The sequence below is a fragment of the Phaenicophaeus curvirostris genome, chromosome 10 (assembly GCF_032191515.1).
Source record: "Phaenicophaeus curvirostris isolate KB17595 chromosome 10, BPBGC_Pcur_1.0, whole genome shotgun sequence".
Classification (NCBI taxonomy): domain Eukaryota; kingdom Metazoa; phylum Chordata; class Aves; order Cuculiformes; family Cuculidae; genus Phaenicophaeus; species Phaenicophaeus curvirostris.
Window position 1 is genome coordinate 1803104 of NC_091401.1, and position 23027 is coordinate 1826130.

Genomic DNA, 23027 nt, shown 5'->3' on the forward strand with positions numbered 1-23027 from the left:
AATCTCATTTTCTTCCTGTTCATTACTTCTTTAAAATTACACCTGGACGTGCCACAGGATTGAGACTGAGAGACAATTTCCAACAGCTTTCGCTCATTTGCAAGACTAGATTCCTTTAGGAATTAATTACATTTGGCTTTTAGCTACACTAAAAATAATTTTGGAAATGGGACTCAGCCCCTTATTTTTAATGTTCTCACATTAGTTAGCACCACAAAGTCAAAACAAATGAACTGACATTACACGAATCCCGTTTTGTTGAAATGCAAAGTAAAGGAGGTTTGCTTAAACTGTTCTCCAGTAGGAGCAGCTGCTGGGTTTGCACTGCACCAGGTGAGCGGTGGGCTTTGGCTCGCTGCTTCTCCTTTGAGCTTACTAAAAGCATGCAAGTAATGGAAAAAACATCTTGACGTAGGGCTCATCTGGCCCAGCGAATTCTGCAGAACCTCTGAAATGGACCAAAACATAACAGAACAGGAACCGCTTCCAGAGGGAATTCACTGCTGTCATATGTATTTATTTTACGATGAAATTTTGCCTTCAGGACGTGTCCATCTTTGTTCCCAGCTACAGAGGAAGTCTAGGCAACTCATTTAGCCTTCACCTGTGGCTCTGGTGGGGACAGCAGGAACGATGCAAGCTGGAGCGCAAAGGACTCAAAATTGCTTGTGTCAGTGGGTATTTAAAAAAAACCAAGCAAACAAAACCCCCCTTATATCCATCACTAATACCACATACACTTTCCTCACATAAAACTTACTTCAGGCTACCTTTAATGGGTTGCTTAATACCAACATGTTTTTCCATTTGGAAGTCACAAATAAAATAATGGAGAACTTGTAATAGGGAAGTTTACGTCCTGGCTGCGCTTGGGCAAGGATTAACTTTCACAAGAAGGTGGGAAAGGCCATGGCCAGGGCAATGAGTGGCCATCGAGCTATTCCATGCCAACTTCATGCCCAGAGGCTGGCCCTGAGGTGTCTCTTGTCTCTCAGAGGTGTAGAGGACAGTCCCCAGCTCAATCGGAGCCATCTGTCCCCTTATCCGACATAGACAGACTTCTGGACCAGCACAGGTTAGGAAAAAACACAATGGATCGAATCTCTGCAGCCAGGTCATACTGAATGGTGACGGTGTAAAACAGCTACTTTACCTGCATAGCGCTCTTCCCCAGCTTAACCACCTCAAACAAGGTGACAGGGTCCCCTTCCCCGTTCTGCTGAGGGTGCCCATTGGCTCTTCCACGACTTGCTCCTCTAGCTCCGGTTTCAACACGACCCTTGTCCGCTGGAGACTTCCGAGGTTTCTTAGTGGCAGACTGGGCAAAGAAAACCAGCAGAATGAAAACTGATTATAGCCACATCTGAAATGACTCAGTGTCTCCCTATAAGCTAAACATAAACAACACACACAACTACACGCTCACACATCTACACACACACAAGGGGCACAGGATAAGCCGGGTCAGAATGGATCTCAGGAGGCCTCCAGCCGGACCTCCTGCTCAAAGCAGGGTCAGCTCTGAAATTCTACCAGGTTGCTCCAGGCTTTATCCGTTGCGGCCCATGGATTTCCATTTATCAGTAATCATCAAGGAGCAACTTCAAAGCTGCTGTCCTGTCAAGGTAAAAGGTGGAGAATTCCCAGCCTCGGAGAACAGGCTCATCCCAATGCTCAGATCAGTTTGTTAAACACAAACAGCCAATAACAGGAGTAAAACCAGCGAAACGGTAGCAAATCCCAGACAGGACAGCAGAACTGTTATACTGGCACACAAAATAAACATTTAGCATAAAGAATGATCTTTGGAAGAGAAGTTATTAAAAATACACGTCACTAACATTCTTTTTCTGTGATTTTGTTTTAATAAAACTTTCATAAGAAACCGTGCACATAGAGAGTCAGTTCTCGAAGGCAGCTCAGATGAATTAATCGGTACGTTTCTACAGTCAGATTTAGATGACCATCACATTCCTTCACGTCAACATTTTATCAGTTAAAACATTTTCCCTGTGAATCTAAATTATTTATTGTAAATTCTCTCTAAATCCTTCAAGCTAAGAACCAGGTGTCACCCCACTTGCAAGAAGCCATTCAGGGAACAGGTTGCTCTGAATTTAAGTCACCTTATGCAAAAATAAAAACTCATTTCTGGGGAAAATAACACGATCTTACTTCCATATTCTATCCTTTCTCCCTCCTGCGAGGCAGATAAAAGCAAAAGCTGCTATTTTCCACAGAACAATGAAGCTGTTTTGAGGAATTATATTAAAGAAAACAACATGCAAGCAACTTGAAGATCACATTTAGGGCCATACCCTCCTGGTCCCATTTACTCAAGAGTACTGGCAGCCCGTCTCTATTAAAGCTTTCAGTGAAGAACATAAACAATATTTTTGGCTGCATCCTCGAACCACTGACACTTCAAGAGTTTTCCTGCAGAGGAAAGGGATCTCTTATGTAGAAGAGTTGGTAGAAGACAACCCTGCAGTCTAGCTTTTGTCTTACTTTAAAAGGGATTGTGGCTGGTGGAGCCAGAGAGCTAAAGGAAAAGGCAAGGTAGAGGGCAGCTGCCTCTTGCAAATATCCAGTTAAGGACTTGCATACAAAGGCAAGCTGGAAAGCCTAAAATAAGGCTACAATCTCTGCGACAAGTGTTTTGGATAACCACCACACTTAATGATCTGCATTCTCCCTCAATGATCTGCATTCTCCCTCAATGAATTTTTAAACCTGTGCAAAGCCGCCTTTATCAGCAAGGCAGCTATCAATACATGAAACGTTTGAGCTCCACCGAGCTCCAGAGACACATGCGATCACTATTTAATATGATAGCAAAGAATTAGAAGCAAATTGCCTCTTTTGAGATGCATAATCCATGTGCTTATTCAAGCTGGGTGACAGTAAGCCCCAAGTACTTCAACCAGCTACAAGCACCACTAATGAAAGGAGGAGGGCAGGCTAATGTCCTCCACAATCTAACGCAAGCCCTCTCCATGCTCAGCTCATCTGAACGTGTAATTCAAAGGGAGACATTAAATACTGCAAGGATGAAGGGAAAGCAAGTAGGAAACGGACATGGAATGCACGCATCCAAAGACACCCTGTCACTGCACAGCAAGGAGAGATGCCACTCACACCGGCCTGAGTGCTACGGACCAGCGCACACTCCAAATGAGTCAGGACAGGCCAAGGGCTCAGTTTAAACTCCACTTTTCTCAGGGATCCTAGGGAAATGGTGCTTTGACCAAGACTCATCGTTTGAATTTGAAGGGTGAAAACACTAGCAAGTGGTAATGCCTGAGCTCCTTCCAAAAGAACCCTGATTAAAAGAGGAAGGCTACTGCACGCTGCGTATCATCGCCCTGGCTATCTAATGAGAAGTCCTTGGATTCAAACGGTCAGTCCCTTGGACTGCTGAGCTCCCTGTGAAAAGCCCAACCCTGCATGTGAGGGCAGATGCAGGTCCCTGCCATCCTGCACACACAGAGCTACCGCAGCTGCGGGGCACACAGCTCAGAACAAAACAACTCCCAAAGTGTTGGGAGGGAAAAGGAGTGTTGCTTTTTTCCACCCTGCTTTAAAAACCCAGCAAGAGTTCTAAAAGTGATCTTAAAGAATCAAGAGTGCTATAAATGCTTCAATCACTTGTATTCTTCTAGCTGAGGCAATTGCTACCAAAAAAAGGCTACTTCCACAGAAAAATGAAGAATAGATTAGACTGCCAAAAATAAAAGGACCGTCCCATCCAAGCATTAAAGGAAAATGTCTAATGTCACTAGGATTTCTCCACCAGAAGCTACAAGTGGCGGGACAGAGAAGCCTTCACATCACAACTGTGGGCACACTGCATTTCCACAGGACCAAAGAAAGATCATTCACCTCAGTTTTAAGGGACAGATGTAAAATACCAGGCAAGCAAGCTGAAAGAGGACATCGATGTCACAACAAACAGAGCTCAACTAGCATGAAAGGAAATTCTTCCAAGACGATTCCTTCTTACTCTTAATCAGCGTATGATCTGGAACTAAAAGGAAAACCCAATCCCCTGCAGGATCTGATATCCATGCTACAAGACTAAATATGGCTAAGAATCTGCTGTGAAGTTCAACTGTTACATGTGAATGCAAAGATAAGGGACTGTGGTCTGTCTCCACCACACTAAACAATATTAGAGGACCTGAAACCTGTACAGTCTGCACTGAAGACAAAAGGATCAGAAGTGCCTTGTTCCATCTGGCCTTAAGAGAAGAATCCAAGGAGAGAACTGGAGAAAGGCATGCCGTGGGCTTGATTATGGGATGAGAGAGACACCAGCAGAGATCTTGGAATTGCCACCCTTGGACAGAAAGACTGATATTTATTCTTGTCCTCTGAGTCAAAGAGACTGATCTGTTTGCTCCTACTTCAAACCTGAAATATGGCCAGGGATCTCGCATTCCCTCAGCCTCTAATGGCTGAGGCTTGAGTCAAGCTCTTCTGAGCTCCTAGGAAGGTAAGGCCTGGTGGTTAAAATAAAGCATGTCAACAATGATGAACAAGAACACTGATGAACAAGGAGAGGAGACAAAAGGACAGATAAATAACTGATCTGAGCTCACTAACATGAAAGCTGCATTGCATCACTGGCCCTTGGCCTTTCAAACCTCCTACCCAGAGCAGGAGCACGCATCCAGACCTGTGCAGTTCAATAATGCAGCAGCAGACAGAAGCAGCATTTTTGGCCAATGTTCCTCAGCATCATTAACCAGAGGACTGTCAGAGGTTACTCCTTAAATACAGCCCACAAAATTCACAAAACATATCAAAATGATATGCTCACATAGTGCCATATAACTACTTGTAGCGAACAATTCCACTGACGGGACAGATTGACCTCTCAGCCATTCGTTCCACAAGCAGCTTGCCTACAAGATTCAGCGTTTAAAGCAAATGTGGGCACGAAGAAGGCCAGCTCAAATCATGGTCAATGCTAGAACAGGACATGGTGCAATCCTTGCTAAATTCGCAGCCAGGGTCAATGAATCCAGGATAATCAGGTTAGGTTCCCAGAGATGTTTGGAAGGACCAATGGACTTAATCTCTTTGCAAGCTGACTGTCTCGTCAATTCAATCTCAATACTTCTGAGAACAGTTTCTTACAGAAATGGAGAGACAACATAGAAAGCAGCATTTTCAGGAAGGAAAGGTTCCCCAAAATATTATGGTTCTCCATGAACAGAAGAGGTATTTGTTACAAATGGCAAACTTTCAAATGATGATCATCTTCTTACACAAGTCTGCAAAGAGGAACGTTCTTCTTTGGAAAAAAAGGCTGGAAGCTCCTCTGCTAGTAGTCTGTCTGATAAAAGGTCAAGCCCGTTCTATAGCAGAAACCTATTTAAAATACATCTACACATATATCTGATGGAGCATGCTGTGTGCAGCTCAAACAGGACCATGCAGCCAGACAGAACAGCACCGAAGAGAAAACTCTCTTCCCCAAAGAAGTCAATATGTTTATGGCAGATGCATCACTGTAGCTGTGATGGCCTAAGGACATAAACAAAGCAGCATCTGCAGGGAGAGATCAAATCTTATTAGAACATGATATTTTAGTTAGGAAAAAAACCCACAAAAAAACATAAGAGCCTTTGGGCAGAAAAGCCTTTCTTTAGGTTCTGTAACAGAAATGGAAAACAAAGCTATGTATCAGTTGAGAAAAACAGCTCTGAATTCAACAAAATGTTTTAATTTGTTTCCTATCTGAGAGTAAAGGTAGGAGGTACCTGTGGAGGAAACAACAATCACGTTAGCAGATGGAAGAGTGGGGAAAGTATCAGAACTGCACCTCTTGTAAGAAACAGATAATTCACCTGAGGAACGCAGAGGGTCAGCAGCAGGGATAGGGGGGCAACGCGGAGGAGGAGGGAAAGTGGAACACAACATTTGCAAAACCAATATCTCCATTACAAAATCTGTGACTTTTAATATCAAGTAATGTTATAAATGACATTGCCTAGATGAGACTTTCCAAGGTATCTGCATGTCTCCTCGAGGATATTAGACATGGAGTGGCTTTTTCCTTTCCGGCCCTTCTTTGTAGAATAACCTTATTTATTCCTTTCTGTTGTTGCAATATCAGTGATGAAGGCAGGATTTGATTGTGAATCCAAAACATATAAATTTTGTCAAGTCACCCAAAAAATTGTATGACAATTGCATGAATTTCTAAGACGCGTTAACAGGTCTGAGGCATTTTGTTAATACTGTGCTGCAACTCTTTGGCTCACATTAAGAGATTAGCAGTTATTAAAAGGAAAGCTCAAATGTCATTTGTCACTTAAAATGCATTACAGCTTCCAGAACAGAAAGTGGTCGTGTGTACTGAGATTAATCTCATGCCTGGAAGAATGTTCGTTTATGACAATAACAACAAATCTGTAACGTTCATATAACTAGCTAGTGGAAGAAAAAAATAATAACTATAACGAGCTCATTTTTTGTCTCCTTTTAAACATCCCAAACGTTGTCTGCGTATCAGTCCGATAAATATTTCATACTACTACCAGTCTTCATAAAGTTTGACACAGGGCTCATTAAAAGCTTATTTCTGTGACCACAAGATGATAAGATGAAAAACAGTTTGCAGTCAATTTTAAATAGATGCATAACAAAACAAAACTAAATTACACATACTGGAGGCCTGCCAGGACGGCCCCTTTTTCTTTTTCCTTTGACTTCTGCTTCTTCAAGTTCACTGCCAGCATCTGAGTGTGCAGTAGTTTCATTTGTAGAATCCCTAGGGGGGAAAAACACTAGATAAATTAAAGTGATTTGAAATCAACAATCTATAACCAACTGATTAAATATTTAGTCCTAAGGCAGTAAAAAAAAAAAAATAAAAAAATCAGCATTAAAAGGCTTGCCACATTTATTCTGCAAACTAAGCGTTGTTAGCCCTGGCAAAAAGCCTTACCTTTTTATGGGCTGGAATGGCATTTATAGACTGGAAGTTATTTAAATTAACAGCTGTTTTTGCAACCACGTTACACTTCAAAAAGCGGCTTTATTAAACAGCATATTCTCAACATAGTCACCCCACAATGTATTCTCTAGTACCAACTTTCTAGTAACTACTCCCAAGCTGCTCTCACGGCTGTGAGAAACCTAAGTGGAGTCCAGCCGAGCTATCACATCGTTAGAACCATTACAGGAGGTCCCACTCAGCTTACATTGTGTTTTCAGTCAGTCAAAGACAATGGTTTGTGCGGCCGTTAATAAAGACAGGATTAACACTGACCGTGAGGCACAACCAGAAAACCCACTTTGATCCAAAGATGTTTATGATTCTTGCAGCTGGAAAAGCATTTTCACTTGTACAATAGAGGACGATGACAGACATGGCTCTTTTAGCCTTATGACCACACTAAGTAGGCAAAAACCACAATCCCTGTTTCTCCCCTCCCACAAGCTGGGTGCACAGGTACATCTCTGTCTTCAAAACAGCCCTGGACACTTGAAGAAACTCTTCCAAGGCATTGAATTTTGCCCAAGAAGAGCCTACAGGCAAACCCACATCTGTTACTGATGGGCTGTATTTTGAATTTGCAAGACCATCAGGGCATGATATTTCTGTAAATGACAAAGTAGCTGTAGCAATGTCCTAGATTACTCCAAGATGGGTCCAACCTAGCTCTAAAGAGAGGTTTCTTCAAATCCAATATCACTTCCTTGAAGTGAAAGGAGTTAAATTGCTGTAAACTTATGCAAGGGGAAGGGGAAAATCTGACCTGTTCCACTAATTGACACAGCCTCAAGTGCAGAAGGCGGCATCAGTGATCTGGTTTGCAGAAATGAGCAGCTTCAGCAAGACAAGATCTTCCACACTGTCTGCAGTTTTACCTCATGTTTTGTTTTATAAACCAAAAACACTTCAGAAATCTGCTGTATCATCAAGCAAGCTAGTTACTAAAGCAGGAAGGTACAAACCCCGCTGTATCAGAATCAAGAACAACGCCTCTTGACTGAAATTACCACTTTACTACAAGTCTGCTCTAATCCAAATATTTCTGCAGGACGAAGATGAATTTCTAACACTAAATACATTCTTTTCCAACCTTCTCTGCTTTGCAAGTGCAAACCCACCAAGGGGTCCACAGAATCCTTTACAAAAACTAGAATGAAGTAGAACATAAACAAATCTCCTTTTCTGAAAGTAATTTCAGTGGATTACCTCTAAACATCCTGCACATCCTGGAAAACCAGGCATCTTAGACTAAAAATGGTATGCAAGTACATTTGTGTTCCAAAATTGCATTACAGTAAAATGTTATCTCTACAAAATACTGAAAATGCAGCTTTGTCAGGATAAAATTAAAGAGAAGCAGCTTTTCTGCTTCATAAAATATGAAATTATAAAACTCTGTATCAAGCTATGAATTTTGGGGAAAAAAAAATTGTAAAAAGCTTAAAACTGTGTAAAAGATGCCCCAGGCAGAGTTCAGAACGATTTGGTAAAACAAGGCCACACGAGTGTGTGAAAAGCGATGCAGTGAGTACAGTTGAATACAAAGGCTGTCATAGAATAGTCTGGTTTGGAAGGGACTTTAAAAGCCCATCCAGTTCCATGGGCAAGGAGACCTTCCTCTGGATCCGGGTGCTCAAGGCCCCAGGCTCTGCTCAGCGCTCAGGGATGGACTCAGCCCCGGCGCAAGGACCAGTCACCCCACTGCAGCTCAGAAACGTGCGCTGCCTCACAAGGACAATGGCTTTTGTAAAATAACTTTTGAATAGAGAAGTGAGGAACCCGATAAAAATACCTGCTGCTTTCTATGCTGTAGAGAAATTCAAGCTATTCTCTCTTGCTCTCTGTAGAGAAGTTAAGGTTCACTCTGGTCTACATGAATCCTTACTGGAAAAGTCTTAGGCATGGTGTGGTCTAAGCAATACCACCATTCCTGGTGAAATGCAGTAGCTTTTCTAGCTCACAAAACCACCCCCCTAATACTATCAGGATAAAGATTCGTCTCCCTTAAAGGCAGACTCAGCAGCCCTCCTGGGCAAATGGCTCGAGCGCCTCCCTTCAAGCATTAGCGCTTGAGAAATAATGGGTATAAACTGGAGAGGGGCAGATTTAGACTAGACGTTAAGGAGAAATTTCTTCACTATGAGAGCTGGAGTGACAGGACTTGGGGGGTGGCTTTAAATTGGAAGGGGGAAGATTCAGGTGAGATCTTAGGAAGAAATTCTTCAGGATGAGGGTGGGGAGGCCCTGGCCCGGGTTGCCCAGGGAAGCTGTGGCTGCCCTGTCCCTGGAGGGGTTCAAGGCCAGGTTTGATGGGCCTTGGGCACCTGATCCAGTGGGAGGTGTCCCTGCCCAGGGCAGGGGTGGAACTGGATGGGCTTTAAGGTTACTTCCAACCCAAACTATTCTGTGATTCTAAATAAACTAAACAGGAATGTTGACAAGCAAACAAGCTGGCTCTCACCCCATCAATATGTGAGGCAGAGAGGAGGTTTTGTCCTAGCTAAGCATGTAAGCAATGAGCGCAAAACATCAGAAAGTCAGTTCCCTTCAATCCTAACATTACCTGGAGTAAGGAGACAGGATCCGAGACAATCTGCAGTCCTTGGCTGATTTATCATTAAAATAAACAGCATTTCCAGCAGCAATGAATTCTGCCTGAATTAACTCCTGCACAAAAAGGCCCTTGCACTGCAGCCCTGAACCCGTCCATTTCGGGAGGCAGCGCCTTTTGCTTCTGTCAAAGCCTCACAGCTGCTCTGGGAACACACACACATGCCCCTTTTCTTCTTACTCCTCCTGAACTCGGAGGAGGAGTAAAGCTTCTCCCAACTGCCTGCAGTTCTGTCAGGTTCTTAACATTCGCTGAGAAGTGCATCTGGCCAGCATCCATCTCCCTCACTCCCTCCACATCGTGCAGAACTGCTAAGAAGTCATTTATCTGGTGGCAGTCATCCACATCTTAACAGACCAGAATTATCCCATCCCTATTTTAGGTGCATGTGACATGTCACCTGAGGGAAAACTTGGGCTTAGTCGCTATTTATCTTTCCTGAAACTGTCGGGAGGGAAAAAGAATATAGAGTTAAGAAAACTTCATCTAAAAGGAGAGGTGGCAGGGCCTAAGGCCAAGCCTTCCCTCTCCGAGACACCTTTGGCAGGACAGAGGCACCAGAGAACATGGCAGAGTGTGACTGACCCACAAGACTGGGGTGGGCAGCGCAAGGCAGGCAAGTGACAATCCCTTTTAGGGGCTCACATTTACTCTGCTTTTCTTTCTGACTTCTGCGGTGGCTAAAGCATTTACCAGCTTACAGTAACGGCAGGATCCCTTCTAAAAACTCCAGACAGTATTCTTAAGTGATAATAAGCAGCCATCGAAACTAACCATATGGTGATAAAGAATTAACAGATTACTGGGCAGCCCTTTACCATATCAGCCTTCTGAAGAACAGATTTCCATGGACACAGTAAATTTCACATCTCTGCAAAATAAATCAAAACAAGTTTACCTTCCTTCCACTATTACGTAAAGCCTCGGCTACAGAGCTTACACCACCCCCACGTATAAACACACCTCACCAAAACCTTATGTTTGTGTCTCAGTTTTTGTAGATAAAAATGCTTCTATAAGCTTCTATCCTTGTTGCTGAGGTGGCTCAAGGTTCTGGCAGAGACAAACCTGGTAACTCTCAGCACCAGACTCAACTTCGGGAAAAAAAGCATCCATGAAGAAAAACAGCTAAATGCGCGGGCTCATGAATCACAGATGAATCAGCTCTCGTGGTTGATCTCCAAATCTGAAGAGGAACATGCCTCACAGCAACTATGAGTCATCCCATTGAGAGAAGACTCAGAATGGCCTCACCCAGGTCAAGCACACAGAGATCCTCCTCTACATCTCAAACACCAATAAGCAAAATCCTGCATTCCACAGGCACTTCCATGAACCCTGAAAGATTAAAGCTTTCTTCTTTCATGTTCCCTCAACAGAGCAGAATTTGGAAGGGGGTATTTGATATGGTCCAAAGCCAAGAACCTTAATCTACCAACCGACTTTAGGACCCTTTGTTTAAAAGGGGCAGCGGAAAACATTTTCTAATGTTTTATGAAAAAGGAGAAATAAGGCCTAGAAGCAGTGGACTACAGTAGTCCTTCAAGGCTGCTTATTTAGGAGCTAGAAAGAAGGAGTACACAACCAGAATATACAAACATAGTCAATCATGACTAAACTCTCACACATTTCTGAAATCTCTCCACGTTCAGAAGCATTAAAGTAGCAAAGATCTTGTTTTGCTTTTCACAGCAATTAAGCCTCCATACATATAGAGGACTATTTTCTAGATCAAGTGTCTTATTTTTTACAGTTTTCCAGCATACACCAACATGGGAGGCCTGGAACAGTCACACCAATCTGCACCTCTCTCCAGCTTGTGCTTTTTCCTCACAATCACTTCTGTGTGTACTTCTCTACCTTTTCAAACTGAAAATTTTAAAGACAAGGAGAAATGTATACTCACTGTAGCACTGGCAAATCTGAAGTAATCATTTTTGCAGCACTCTTGAAAGTAAGAGCTACATAGACCTTCTTCTCAAAGTTATTATAGGACAACTACTTGGAAACCTCTTTCATGAAAAGAATGTCACAGGCCCGTCTGTAAAAGAGGAAAAAAAATAGTTAGATGTGAATCCAAAAGAGTCACACGTTGAATAAAAAGAGCTGTAAAGAGAAATGGTCCATTCTGAAGCTGCATCACTATTAAACCATAGGAAATTTAGAACGGATGTCCCCATGACAGCATAATCATATGCTTGCAGTCAGTTTTTACAATTCTATTTAAACAACTTGAGTTTAATTTCTTTTAAATTGCAGAGTCTTTCCATTACTGCCTATATTTGTTTACAGTAACTGTGATGTAAAAAACACACACAGAATGCTGAGAAAACATAAAGAAACAAGATAGATAAGCTGAAGCAATAGGAGAATGTAATGATCTAGATGTAAGAAATTGATTTTCTAGTCATACAACAGACTGAACTTAAAAGACCTTAGTGTGGTTTCATAAGAAACCATCTTTCCTGGTTCTGAATCAAGACAAGAGATCTGAACCTAAAAATCATACAGGTTTTGATAAAACAGGTGAACTATTCTGATAACATTCCCTTTAATGGAGCCACAATCTTCAGATTGACTGATCAACCAATTTTATGTGACTGAATCTCACACAACAGTCAGGAGCTGTGCAGAGATCTAACTGCAACATAAAGTGTATTAACCCGATGTAACCGGAGTTGTATGTTTAAACATCAAACTGGACCGTGTCTGTGGAACCCCTGCCACCATCGGTAACAGCTCTACCCAAAGACTCATCAAGAAGTTGACTAATGACAGCAGGCATGATTTATCATTAAAGAATGGCACAACGTGACAGATGCCATAAAACATACAGCTCCCATCCCATTCTTCCAGAAAACACAAGGTGTAGAGAAACTCCAGCCATTTGTTTCCTTGTGTCCTTGTACAGAGATCACTGCAATGAGTACCAAGCACTGAAACGGATGTTTTTAAAACACGGGACATCTTAAATGTCTTTTATTTCCGTGTTTCACTTCTCAGCGGGCAGGTTTTCTGTAGTCTAGTAGCTCTGCACAAGAGAGCAGGAAATCAAACCAGGAGGAGGTAGTGTGACCAAACACAAGATCTAAATAAAACCTGCCTAAGCAAAACAGTACAACCTGTGAAGCACAATTTTCCACCCTGCTATATGCATATCAGTATGCATTTACCAAGCCTATAACTCTACAGCATGAGCAGACTTCCCTGCCTCTGCTGTTGCAGTTCCCGTTAGATTCAGACGCACACAACCGGTTCTCCCAGTCCACACTGCTTAGTGCCACCAGTACTTTTACTTACAGCAAGGGTCTCACCAGCAAATCTAGATCTTTCTCCATGTACTGTCATCTCACTGGCTGTTTCTTCTCCACTTTGTTGCAAAACAAATGCTAACAAAAGAGAAGTTTGTTTGGAATTAGCAGTTCCACTCCAGCATTAATGGTTTAACGGGGCGCACTTTCCACAGCCAGGACATCAGGCAGGGGTAAGAGCTCTCTAGTTCCACCAGAAGACACAAATCAGTCCAAATTCTTCATGAACAAAAATGTGATATGACATGCAATTTGTGCTATTTCCATAGCTTGTTTCTCTAACAGTGCTTCCCCATTAGAGACACTGCTCATAACCATGTTTTAAAGGCTGTGGTTACTCTCAACAGGGAACGATGTCCCCAAGCAACAACAAGCAACCATTTCAGACGCTTGTAAGAATTTATTATAACCAAGCACAGGATCAGACTGAATGAAGAGCTGAGTTGATTTCCTACAGAAAGGAAAAAGGGAGCGTTCTGAACTCAGAAACAGAGACATTCACAACAATCAGAACAACGTGCACTCTGGCAGCCACAAAATACTAAAATCTTAGATATAACTAAGAAGAATATTTAATTAAATCCTGAAACAGAACCAAGTTTTTGATTAAGCTTCTGCAAATATTTTTTCCTCCTGCTATGCCAATTACATTTTGTAATCATAGAATCACACAATGGTGTGGGTTGGAAGAGACCATGAAGGTCATCCAGTCCAACCTCCAATAATACCTTCCCTCTGTTTAAAACAGAAGAACAAAAGCCTATTTTCAGTATGCACACAAGCACTCACACACACTTTCGTATATGCTAACTAGACCTCAAAGGAAACCGATCCATCTTGGATCTCACGATGCTCTAATTCTAGCAGGATACTGGGCATCAATCTTACTTTTCAGAAGACCTTTCGCAAGAAGCTCAAGAAAATTTGTGTGCTCCATGTGAGATATTATCCACAGATGTTTAAGGCATCCTGCACAACCGTCATGTGGAATTGCTTGGTTTAATTTTCTGTTTTATCCCAGTTATCGCCCTTCACAAGTGCGGTGCTGTGCCTGCTCAGATGTAAGAACCACGCAAGTGCTCCAGGGCAATGCTCTTACACACAACGAAAAGCTCACTTGCTTGCAGATAACTTATTTGAAAATCTCAGCCCTGGCCTAAAACAAAGCAGGGACTGAAGGGTATAAGGAGCCAAAACGAGAAGAGATGAACTGTTTCTTTCAGGAGAATCAAGGAAGCTGGACCCCCGGTGGTAAAGGCAGACATCCAACACGCAGGGGACTGCAAGGTCCTGCAGTGTTGTGTCAAAGTCCCTAAGCTAAACAGGGACCTGCAGAACAGTGCTGAAAAAAACATCTGTCTATGGTTAGGTCCAGACCGGACCATCTAGAAAACAAAGTTGCCCTTCTGCTGTCTGGAGTTAATAAAGACACTTACAAGTGTAAGCCAGAGTGATAAAATCTAAGAATTAGCAATGGAATCTAAGAATTAGCAGGGAATTAAGAGCTTGGAGCCAGAAGCTCAAAAAGAAAAGGTCCAATCCTGCCCATTTTGTGTGACTGACCAGATGTGGAGCCTGACACCATGTGGAATAATCCCTCCCTTTAACACAGTCTCTGTCGTACCCGCCACACACCCAGTACGGTCCTGCTAGCTGTCCTGTTCCAGATAACTCTTTCTTCTTCAATCCAGGCACTCAGTGGAAGTCAGGAAACCCTCGGTGGTCCTGGGATAATGCCTTGCACATTCCCTCAACAGCAGTGCTCCTGTATGCTCAGAGAAACACCACCACTCGCTTCCAGAATTCAATCTTAAGTTATTCCCCATGTTGCCTAGGATTGGTTTGGAAACAAGGCACTGCAGCGGCTACTGGAAAGCTGTATGTGCTTGAACAGTGTTCTCAAGTCAGTCATGCAACCAAATCTAGTTTGACAACTGTGGAAAAATCATTGATCCTTACCAACTACGCAAGTGTGAAACTTCCTATTCTTTTTGGTTTTAATAAAAGAAATACCTATTTCTTAATGATGATGTTCTTATAAACAATAAACCCTGCTTACTCTCCTCCTTTGTCTCATTCAGTCTGAGAATAAAGCCAGTGATAAGAAATCCCAAAAGCCTGAGACAGACTCTCATTTTGTCACCTTCATCCTGGGGAAAAGAAGAGCCAGGGGAGGAGCATTTATAATTCTGCATGTTGGGTTAATAATAAGAGTTCAATCATTATCAGTTTCACTGCCTGGAAAATAAGCGGAACTAAAAAGAACTGGTATTTGACCGACTCCCATTCAAAATCCTTTCCTTCTTGACCAAGTGACATCGTCCCACCCGAGTGCAAAACACAACAAAATGATGGCTCGTCCTAATGGAGCAGCATCTTCTACAAGTGAATTGGTAATCCCTGTGCGCCATAACTTCATTTTCTGTTTAAAATGACTTTATTTCCTCTCTTGGTGCTCCCTGCTATGTCTTTTCTTCCAAGCTGAAAAACAATAAAGCAGTGCACTTCTCCATCCCATGAAGGCTCAAAGGAAATCTGAGAGCTCCGAATGCACTGCTTGAGCAGATGAGACGCTGGAATACCCGATGACGTGCCATGCCACTGCACAGCACCACAAAACAAGACGTGTAAAACTCAAAGTTTCCACATTCAGTTTAAAGACAGGATTTGTCTGCCCAATACTTTTGCCCAACATCAGTGTTTGACAATGAGTAAAAGCCCTGCAAGCAGCAAACAACAACCCTGCTGCAAGGCAGCAGCAAAGCTCCAAAGGCTTTGACCAACAACGTGAGCGAGAAAAAAGGATCTTAACACACTGACAGATAAATTCTGGCCTTTCACTGCTTTATCCAACCGCACACGTGGCCTTAGGCTCACCACGCCAACCCTTCCTGCCCAGCCATTCACACTGCAACGAGAAAGCAATATTTAGAAATTGAAAGTGTAAATTCTAAATCCCGCAGCCAATTCTGAGCCCTGCAGGAGCAGAAAAACAGCCACCAGGAATTTACCCTGAAACAGATTTACCAAACCTGTGATGGGTTTGTTTGCTTTGGATCATGTATTTCTATAAGCACAAACTTTATTTCTACTGCGGTTTGGAACTTGAAACAAATCAATTGACCTTCACCCTGTAGCTACTTGAACTGAAAGCCAAATTAAATCATCTCTCCCAGCTCAGTTTTTGAAAATACACGGCATCATTTAAAGCCAAAACAAGACATGATGCTTATTTAGTCTGTCTTTAAGACAATTTCATTAATGTTTCACACAAAATCTAAATTTCGTATTATGTTGGTAAGTATTAAAATCAAGACTGAAAGTTCAAGTCATAGAAAAATTAGCACTCAGCACTAGTTAATTCCTTCAACACTCGCAGCCCCCAGCAAGCTCTGCTCTTAGCCCAGCCTCACCGTGATAGGAGTATTTAGAAAAGCTACGTTAGAGCAGTGCTGAGATGCTTCTCTTCCTGCATCCTTCAAAATCACACTAGACACATTATTAATATTCCACACTGCTCTCCTAAACGCGTGTCTCTGGTGTTGCTGTAATCCATTTAATACTTGAATTTCCCAACCTGCAAAAACAGGTGAGCAACAAAGGCAAAACACTGGGAGAACTGGATGATGCACCAGATGCTTGTGGGGCCGCTCCGAAGGACCTGGCCAGGCTGGAGCAACAGACAAAGGAGAATTGTGTGAAGGTCAATCAAGGGAATCGCACGGTCCTGCATCTGGGGAGGAACAACTGCATGCACAGGTTTGGGACCCACCACCGGGAAAGCAGCTTTTCCTAGAGAGTCCCAAGGATACCGCGGGACAACGACTTCAACTGTAATCGCAGTGCTGTTGCCTCAGCCCTTCTTCCACAGAAGCAGTCCAGCAACAGCCCCAGGGGCGCTGGAACAGCCCCTCTCTGACGGAGCCGCTGCCAGCGTGACCGTGCTCAGACACCTCAGAGGTCTGCTCTGCCCAAGCTGGCTGGGGGCGCAGTCAGGGCTGTTTGTTGAGAACAACTGGGGACAACCGGGGGCAGGATGGGAAGAGGTAGATAAGGACTAGCCGTCTTGGGATTTCAGGATGATAGTGGCTCTCCTGCTGCTGCCCGACCCCCTCAAAGCTTGTTCATTTTCCCTTCCAGCCCCATCAGGCCTAGAGCCCTCCTCATATCAAACAGTCCCTCCTGAACCCCTCTTTTGTTCTGGGGCTGCCTCAGCCTGACCCCAATGCCCTCCCAGAACCTCTCAGCACCCCAATGCACCTTCTGAAGTGCTCAAAAGGCCTCAGTTTGTCCCCTGGCCCCCATAGGAGCCCTCTGTTGGCCAGCCTGCACCCTCCCCTCGAGCCTCGTGAACCCTCCCAAGAGAAGGGAGCTCACAAAGGCAACAAATATAACCTAAGAACAATGCAAGACAAGGAACTACAAAGCAAACTTGTACCCAAAGCTTAAGTGTTTGGATGTCCATTGTGATGACTCAAGGTTACTTCTTTCCACGCTTTAAAGGTATTTCCAGCTGTGTTACATACAGACATGGGAACAAGAACCACCTTGTGGCAACCCTAGGTGCCCATTTAGCCCTGCCTTCAATTCCCACTTTCTCCATAGTCACACCAGCAGGTAGAACTGATGCCCTGGCTGCTTCTTCTCTCCAAACGCCCTCAGCCTGGAAAGTCCTGCCCAGTCAGCCAGAAAAAAATCACCTCAAGTCTCACTTTCCAGCATGCAATATTATGCACCGCTCTTCACAATTACGAATGCAAGACCTCACACTGAAAGGTTACGCAAATCATTTCTTGCAGAGCTGGGAATACAAGTCTTAAATGACAAAACCATCCAAGCCACAGTACCGCATGGCTGTCCTTAGGTTTCCATCTCTAAAACTGTGTGAACTGCCATAAACAATTAGTTTCTCTGTATCTTCTGCTACTGTTTCCAGAAGGGAGCAGCTAACTCCTGCACAGTGCATCGCTGAGCCAAGACACCAACATCACCGTCATGCAGAAAAGCTGACACAATCTTTTAACCATGGCTTTAAAATGGAAGGGGGAAGATTTAGACGAGACATTAGGAAGAAATTCTTCACGATGAGGGTGGGGAGGACCTGGCCCGGGTTGCCCAGGGAAGCTGTGGCTGCCCCATCCCTGGAGGGGTTCAAGGCCAGGCTGGATGGGGCTTAAAGCCCCTAATCCAGTGGGAGGTGTCCCTGCCCATGGCAGGAGGGTTGGAACTGGATGGGCTTTGAGGTCCCTTCCAACCCAAACCATTTCATGATTCCGTGAGAACTGTGGAGTGCTTCTAATGGCACACATCACTCAGACAGTTTTGTCTGATCTTCTCCAGTGTTTACCTCAATAGTTCTTAACTACAGTTATAAGAAGTTAACTTCTTATAGCACCTAGGATGGTTAATACCAACCATATTCATCAAGTGCTTGGTCCAAACGATTGCCTGCAGATAGGGCTTGCTCAAGAACAAGAATTCAATCCTTTGCAATTTGCAATTTTCTTTTTTAAATGAAAATAAAATTGATGGGCAGAGCACACGAAAACAAGCTTGCTTTCCTTTTGTTATCCTTACAGCCTCTTCAGACATAACTGCTCCTCACTCTGCAGACACCCAGTGAGACACTTGACCTGATTTTCTGCAGCACTGCACATTCATAACTGTGACCGAGATCAGTGGGGTCTACAAGGTCTCTGTCATTCATAAGGCAAATAATTATTGACTGATTGCATGAGACTAAGAGTTAAGGCACTGGATTCTAATGCCAGTCCAATATCTGGATGATTAAGGCCTAAATTAACAACTTGCTTCTTGCCATAGAATCACAGAATGGTTTAGGTTGGAAGGGCCCTTAAAACCCCTCCAGTCCCACCCCTGCCATGGACAGGGACATCTCCCACTGAATCCAGTGGCTCCAAGTCCCATCCAACCTGGCCTTGAATGCCTCCAGGGATGGGGCAGCCACAGCTTCCCTGAGCAACCTGGGCCAGGGCCTCCCCACCCTCACAGGAAAGCATTTCTTCCTAAGATCTCATCTCAATCTACTCTCTTTCAGCTGAAAACCATTCCCCTGCACTCCCTGATTAAGAGCCCCTCCCAGCACTGGCAGCTGCTCCACAATCTCCCCTGGAGCCTTCTCTTCTCCAGGCTGAACAACCCCAACTCCCTCAGCCTGTCCTCATACAGAAGACGCTCCAGCCCTCGAATCATCCCCGTGGCCTTCCCTGGTCTTGCACCAACAGATCCATGTCCCTCTTGTGCTGAGAGCTCCAGATCTGAACGCAGGGCTCCAGGTGAGGTCTCACAAGAGCTGTCCATTAAAGTAATATCAGCTTCCTACCTACCTGCTCCGAAGACACAAGCACATAATAAAAAAGGCTCTAGAAAGTTAGGTTCTGCCATCTTCAAAATGTCAGAATGAATAGATGGATCCTTGAAGTCCTCCAATTCTCTGCACTTGTATTTCCAGGACTCTGAAGAAGCCTTGAGAAGATACACTCTCTCATCATTCTAAGGTGATGCAAGAGTATTAGGATTCACAAAAAAACCCCAAACCCTGGAACAAATTCCAAGTCAAGAGATTCTGCTTGTCATAAAAACTGTGGAATCATCCTTCTGACCATGAGACTGAGCAATTAATGAAAGCCTGCCAAAGTCTGAGTGATGGTACGGACAGCCTAAGTGTTCCTCAGACCTTAGGGTACAGTTTTAAAAGATAGCTGAGTTACCAAGATGTGAAATGCTTCCCCCCCATTCAGTTTTTTCGTAAGCCAATTCAGCTCACTAAAATGGCACAACAGGGTCTTGCCAAGTTAATCTAAGTGGGCCCCGCCAGAGCCCTGGGAGGTTCAACCACTCATGTGCAGGAAAGCAACCCAGGAGTACAGCCAGACACGGGTGAGACTGAAGGAGGATGACATCAATGCATATGAACAGCTACAAAGGCAACGGAGAGGGAGAATAAACTCTTTCCCAGAGTGAGAACGGGACAAGCAATCGGTTTATGGTGCAACAAGGAAGTTTCAGGTAAGACACCGGGAAAAACCTGCCTAGGACTAGCAAAGCACTCATTGTTTGCTCAAGAAAACATGAATTATCCAGCACTGGAGATTCTTTCTTTTCCCAAGCAGATGGGTCACACTTAACAGGTACAACAAATCTAGCCGAGTCAGTGGAAAAGGCTTAGTATTTCTAGGATATCGAAACAGCTGGGACAAAACACAGAGGCACCTTTGGGAGCACAGCCTGCTTTGGGCCTGAAAACATGGTGTTCATGTAACGAAGCCTGCTGGAGGGTGAGAAGCAGACAAACTCTCGATGTCCCTCACCCCCCATTATTTCTAAGGTTTCTGTGACTTTACCCTCAATCAAATCCATGTGTGACAATAAATAAAGTTAAACCCAGTGTTTAAATTCATCAAACAATTCAGTGAGCGACTGCTTATCCCTGCCAAATAATCCCCAGGAATCCCTGGTGAAGCCAAACACGTTTAGATGGTCACACAGGCTCCGGGTTTTCATACCCACACAGCACAGAACACAAAAGGCCAAGACTGCAGGCCAGCTACAGGCACACCTCGAGCAGAGTTAATAGATTGTTTTACGCTACCTAAGAAGAGTGTTTACTCATATGTAATTTTTTTCAGCAGTGGACATCTGGTGTTCTATTATTCATCGCATCTGAAAAATTGCCAACAATAAAACAAATTTTCACAAAAAAGCAGCAAAGCCTTGCTGGAATAAAGGAAAAAACTCTCAGAAAGAATCAGGGTTTTTTTGTTCTATGGGCATTTGTTTCTTGGTTCAGTCTTTTCTTTTTTTTCCCTCATATGGGACTCGGATGAAAAAAGCAAAACATTTTCTCCAGTTTATCAAAGAAAATGTGCATTTTGAAGTCACGTACAGTTTAAAAACTCTGGGAAATGACTAATTCTGTACTCATCTGACCTTTATGATGATGTGCGCAAAGACTCAAGGAAATAAGATTGGGAGGGGCTCTTTATCAGCGAGTGCCGGGATAGGATGAAGGGGAACAGTTTTCAGCTGAAAGAGGGGAGATTGAGACGAGATCTTAAGAAGAAATGTTTTGCTGTGAGGGTAGGGAGGCCCTGGCCCAGGTTGCCCAGAGCAGGGGTGGCTGCCCCATCCCTGGAGGTGTTCTAGGCCGAGTTGGATGGGATTTGGAGCAATTGGATCCAGTGGGAGGTGGCCCTGCCCATGGGGGTCTTTCAGGTCCCTTCCAACCCAAACCATCCTGTGATTATATAAAATTGAGGTCACTACATTAATAACTTCTCACATTCCCACAGTTGCGGGAATACTTAACGGTCAATAGAGAAAGTCTCTGGTATGTATCTAGTAGGAGTAAATGCAGGATCACTCTAAAGTTCAATATTCTACCAGTTTCCTGATTGGCAACTTTATTATCCCACCCTCAAAAGAACTTGAAGGCATAATGGTTCCAAAAGCAGGAGGCAGTGCTGAAGAACTATGTTAAAGCATTCCCACCACTTTCAGAAAACCATGTACCTCAGACTCCCAGCCTCACAAAGCAACTCCATCAATGACCTTGTTGCTAGCCCTGTTGGGATCTCGTAACGCGGTCACGATCCAAGTCTCTCAAACATCAACAGTTGCTGGACATTACTTAAGCATGCTGAGGTATCTAGAGTATTCCCACCTACTCCAGAGACAACCCTTACGGAGCTCTAGGCCAAGAGCATCTTCCAGTGCTATCAGTCCAGGAACAGAAAGATCCTGGAGTACCAGTTTTTCCCAGCCCAGGGGCTCCAGCAATGCTCCTATGACAAACACCTATGGATTCCCACACTGACGGCTCCCTATTAACAGGTCGGAGACTCAGCTTAACCCTCAGCCTGACACAGCTCATCGGCATCTGCACTGCTGAGGCTCCTTTTGTGCTCAAATCAATCTTTTAATGTGCACGAGCGTATGTGGTTTTTATAAAATCATTAAATCCCTTGTCTTTTGAGCTCCCTAGAAGAGAGGTCACATTTAATAAAGGGATTAGCAAATACCCAACAGGCACTACTAGAAGTAGCATAATGCTGTCTTTCTGCAGCAAGGCAGCCTAAAACCCCTCACTTTTAGCTACTGTTTTTAACTTGTGCTGTCATTAAGTGGACAAGGCTTCCACTGATGCTTTTCATTTAAGCAGCAATAAATTTCAACAAGAATCTTAAGAAAGCTGTTTTCCTTCAATTGTTCACTATTTTTAGCCCAAATAACTCTGTAAATGATTTAAAATAAATAAATAAATCACATTCGCCTTGGTATAAGAGGAATTTCTCACAGGAGCTCATAGTAGCACGGATATTTTGACTCTCGATTCACGACACTCTGCTGGAGCAATGACAGAATATAATGGTGTACCATGGAGAGGGAGTCTTTTCCACATCCCTTCTCAACCTGCTAGCCAGAGGACCTAAATTACAAATATCTGCTAAGTTCCTAAAAAGAGTCTGTGAAAGCTGAACAAGAGCCAAAAAAAAAAAAAAAAAAAGAGCAGAGCTACACCAGAAATGATAAAGCTAGCCAATAAAGTTGTTACATAGAAATATATATATACACACTAATTACAGAATCAAACGTTACCTCCCAACCCCAACAATGTCCTGAGAAAACCTAACCCTATATCCAGCCAGCCATCATTCACCTACGCCTTGCATCACTACTGCTTCTGAAGCACAACTGCAGCTGTTCAGGGAAAAGCTACCCAAGCCTTAAATCCTACCACGTCCGCGATACCAAAGACCGAGCTACAGGAATCCCAAACCCCGACAACTGGCAAAAGGAGCTGGCAACTCTGACTTGATTCCTCTTCACCTTAATACTTGTTTCAAGTTCTCTTCTCCATAAACTAAGCAACCCTATTCTCCTGCTCAAGGAAATTCTGATGCTCCTCGAGTCTGACAAGCCTGGAAGGTCTTTCATCCAAGTACAAGTGGAACACATTGAAGAATTTCCCTCTTTACTACTCAGTGAGCCAGTTATCTTCAAGACAAACTAAACTGCATCTACAACCCACATAAATTTAATCAGACCTCCACCAAAGCCATCAGTGCTACCACAA

General features: G+C 43.6%; 1 protein-coding gene across 5 annotated transcripts in view; it reads right to left on the reverse strand.

Moving 5' to 3' along the window:
- Positions 1-23027, reverse strand: part of STAG1 (STAG1 cohesin complex component) — a 163693-nt gene that overhangs the window by 109323 nt on the left and 31343 nt on the right. For 4 of the 5 annotated variants that reach the window (XM_069865028.1, XM_069865027.1, XM_069865026.1 and 1 more), the window contains 3 exons: positions 11527-11661; positions 6677-6781; positions 1154-1331 (listed from right to left, as the gene is read on the reverse strand). In XM_069865028.1, the coding sequence (XP_069721129.1) occupies positions 1154-1331; positions 6677-6781; positions 11527-11555 (312 nt within the window). In that variant the 5' untranslated portion in view covers positions 11556-11661. The remainder of the gene's footprint in view (positions 1-1153; positions 1332-6676; positions 6782-11526; positions 11662-23027) is intronic. The other variant, XM_069865029.1, reaches the window with a different exon arrangement.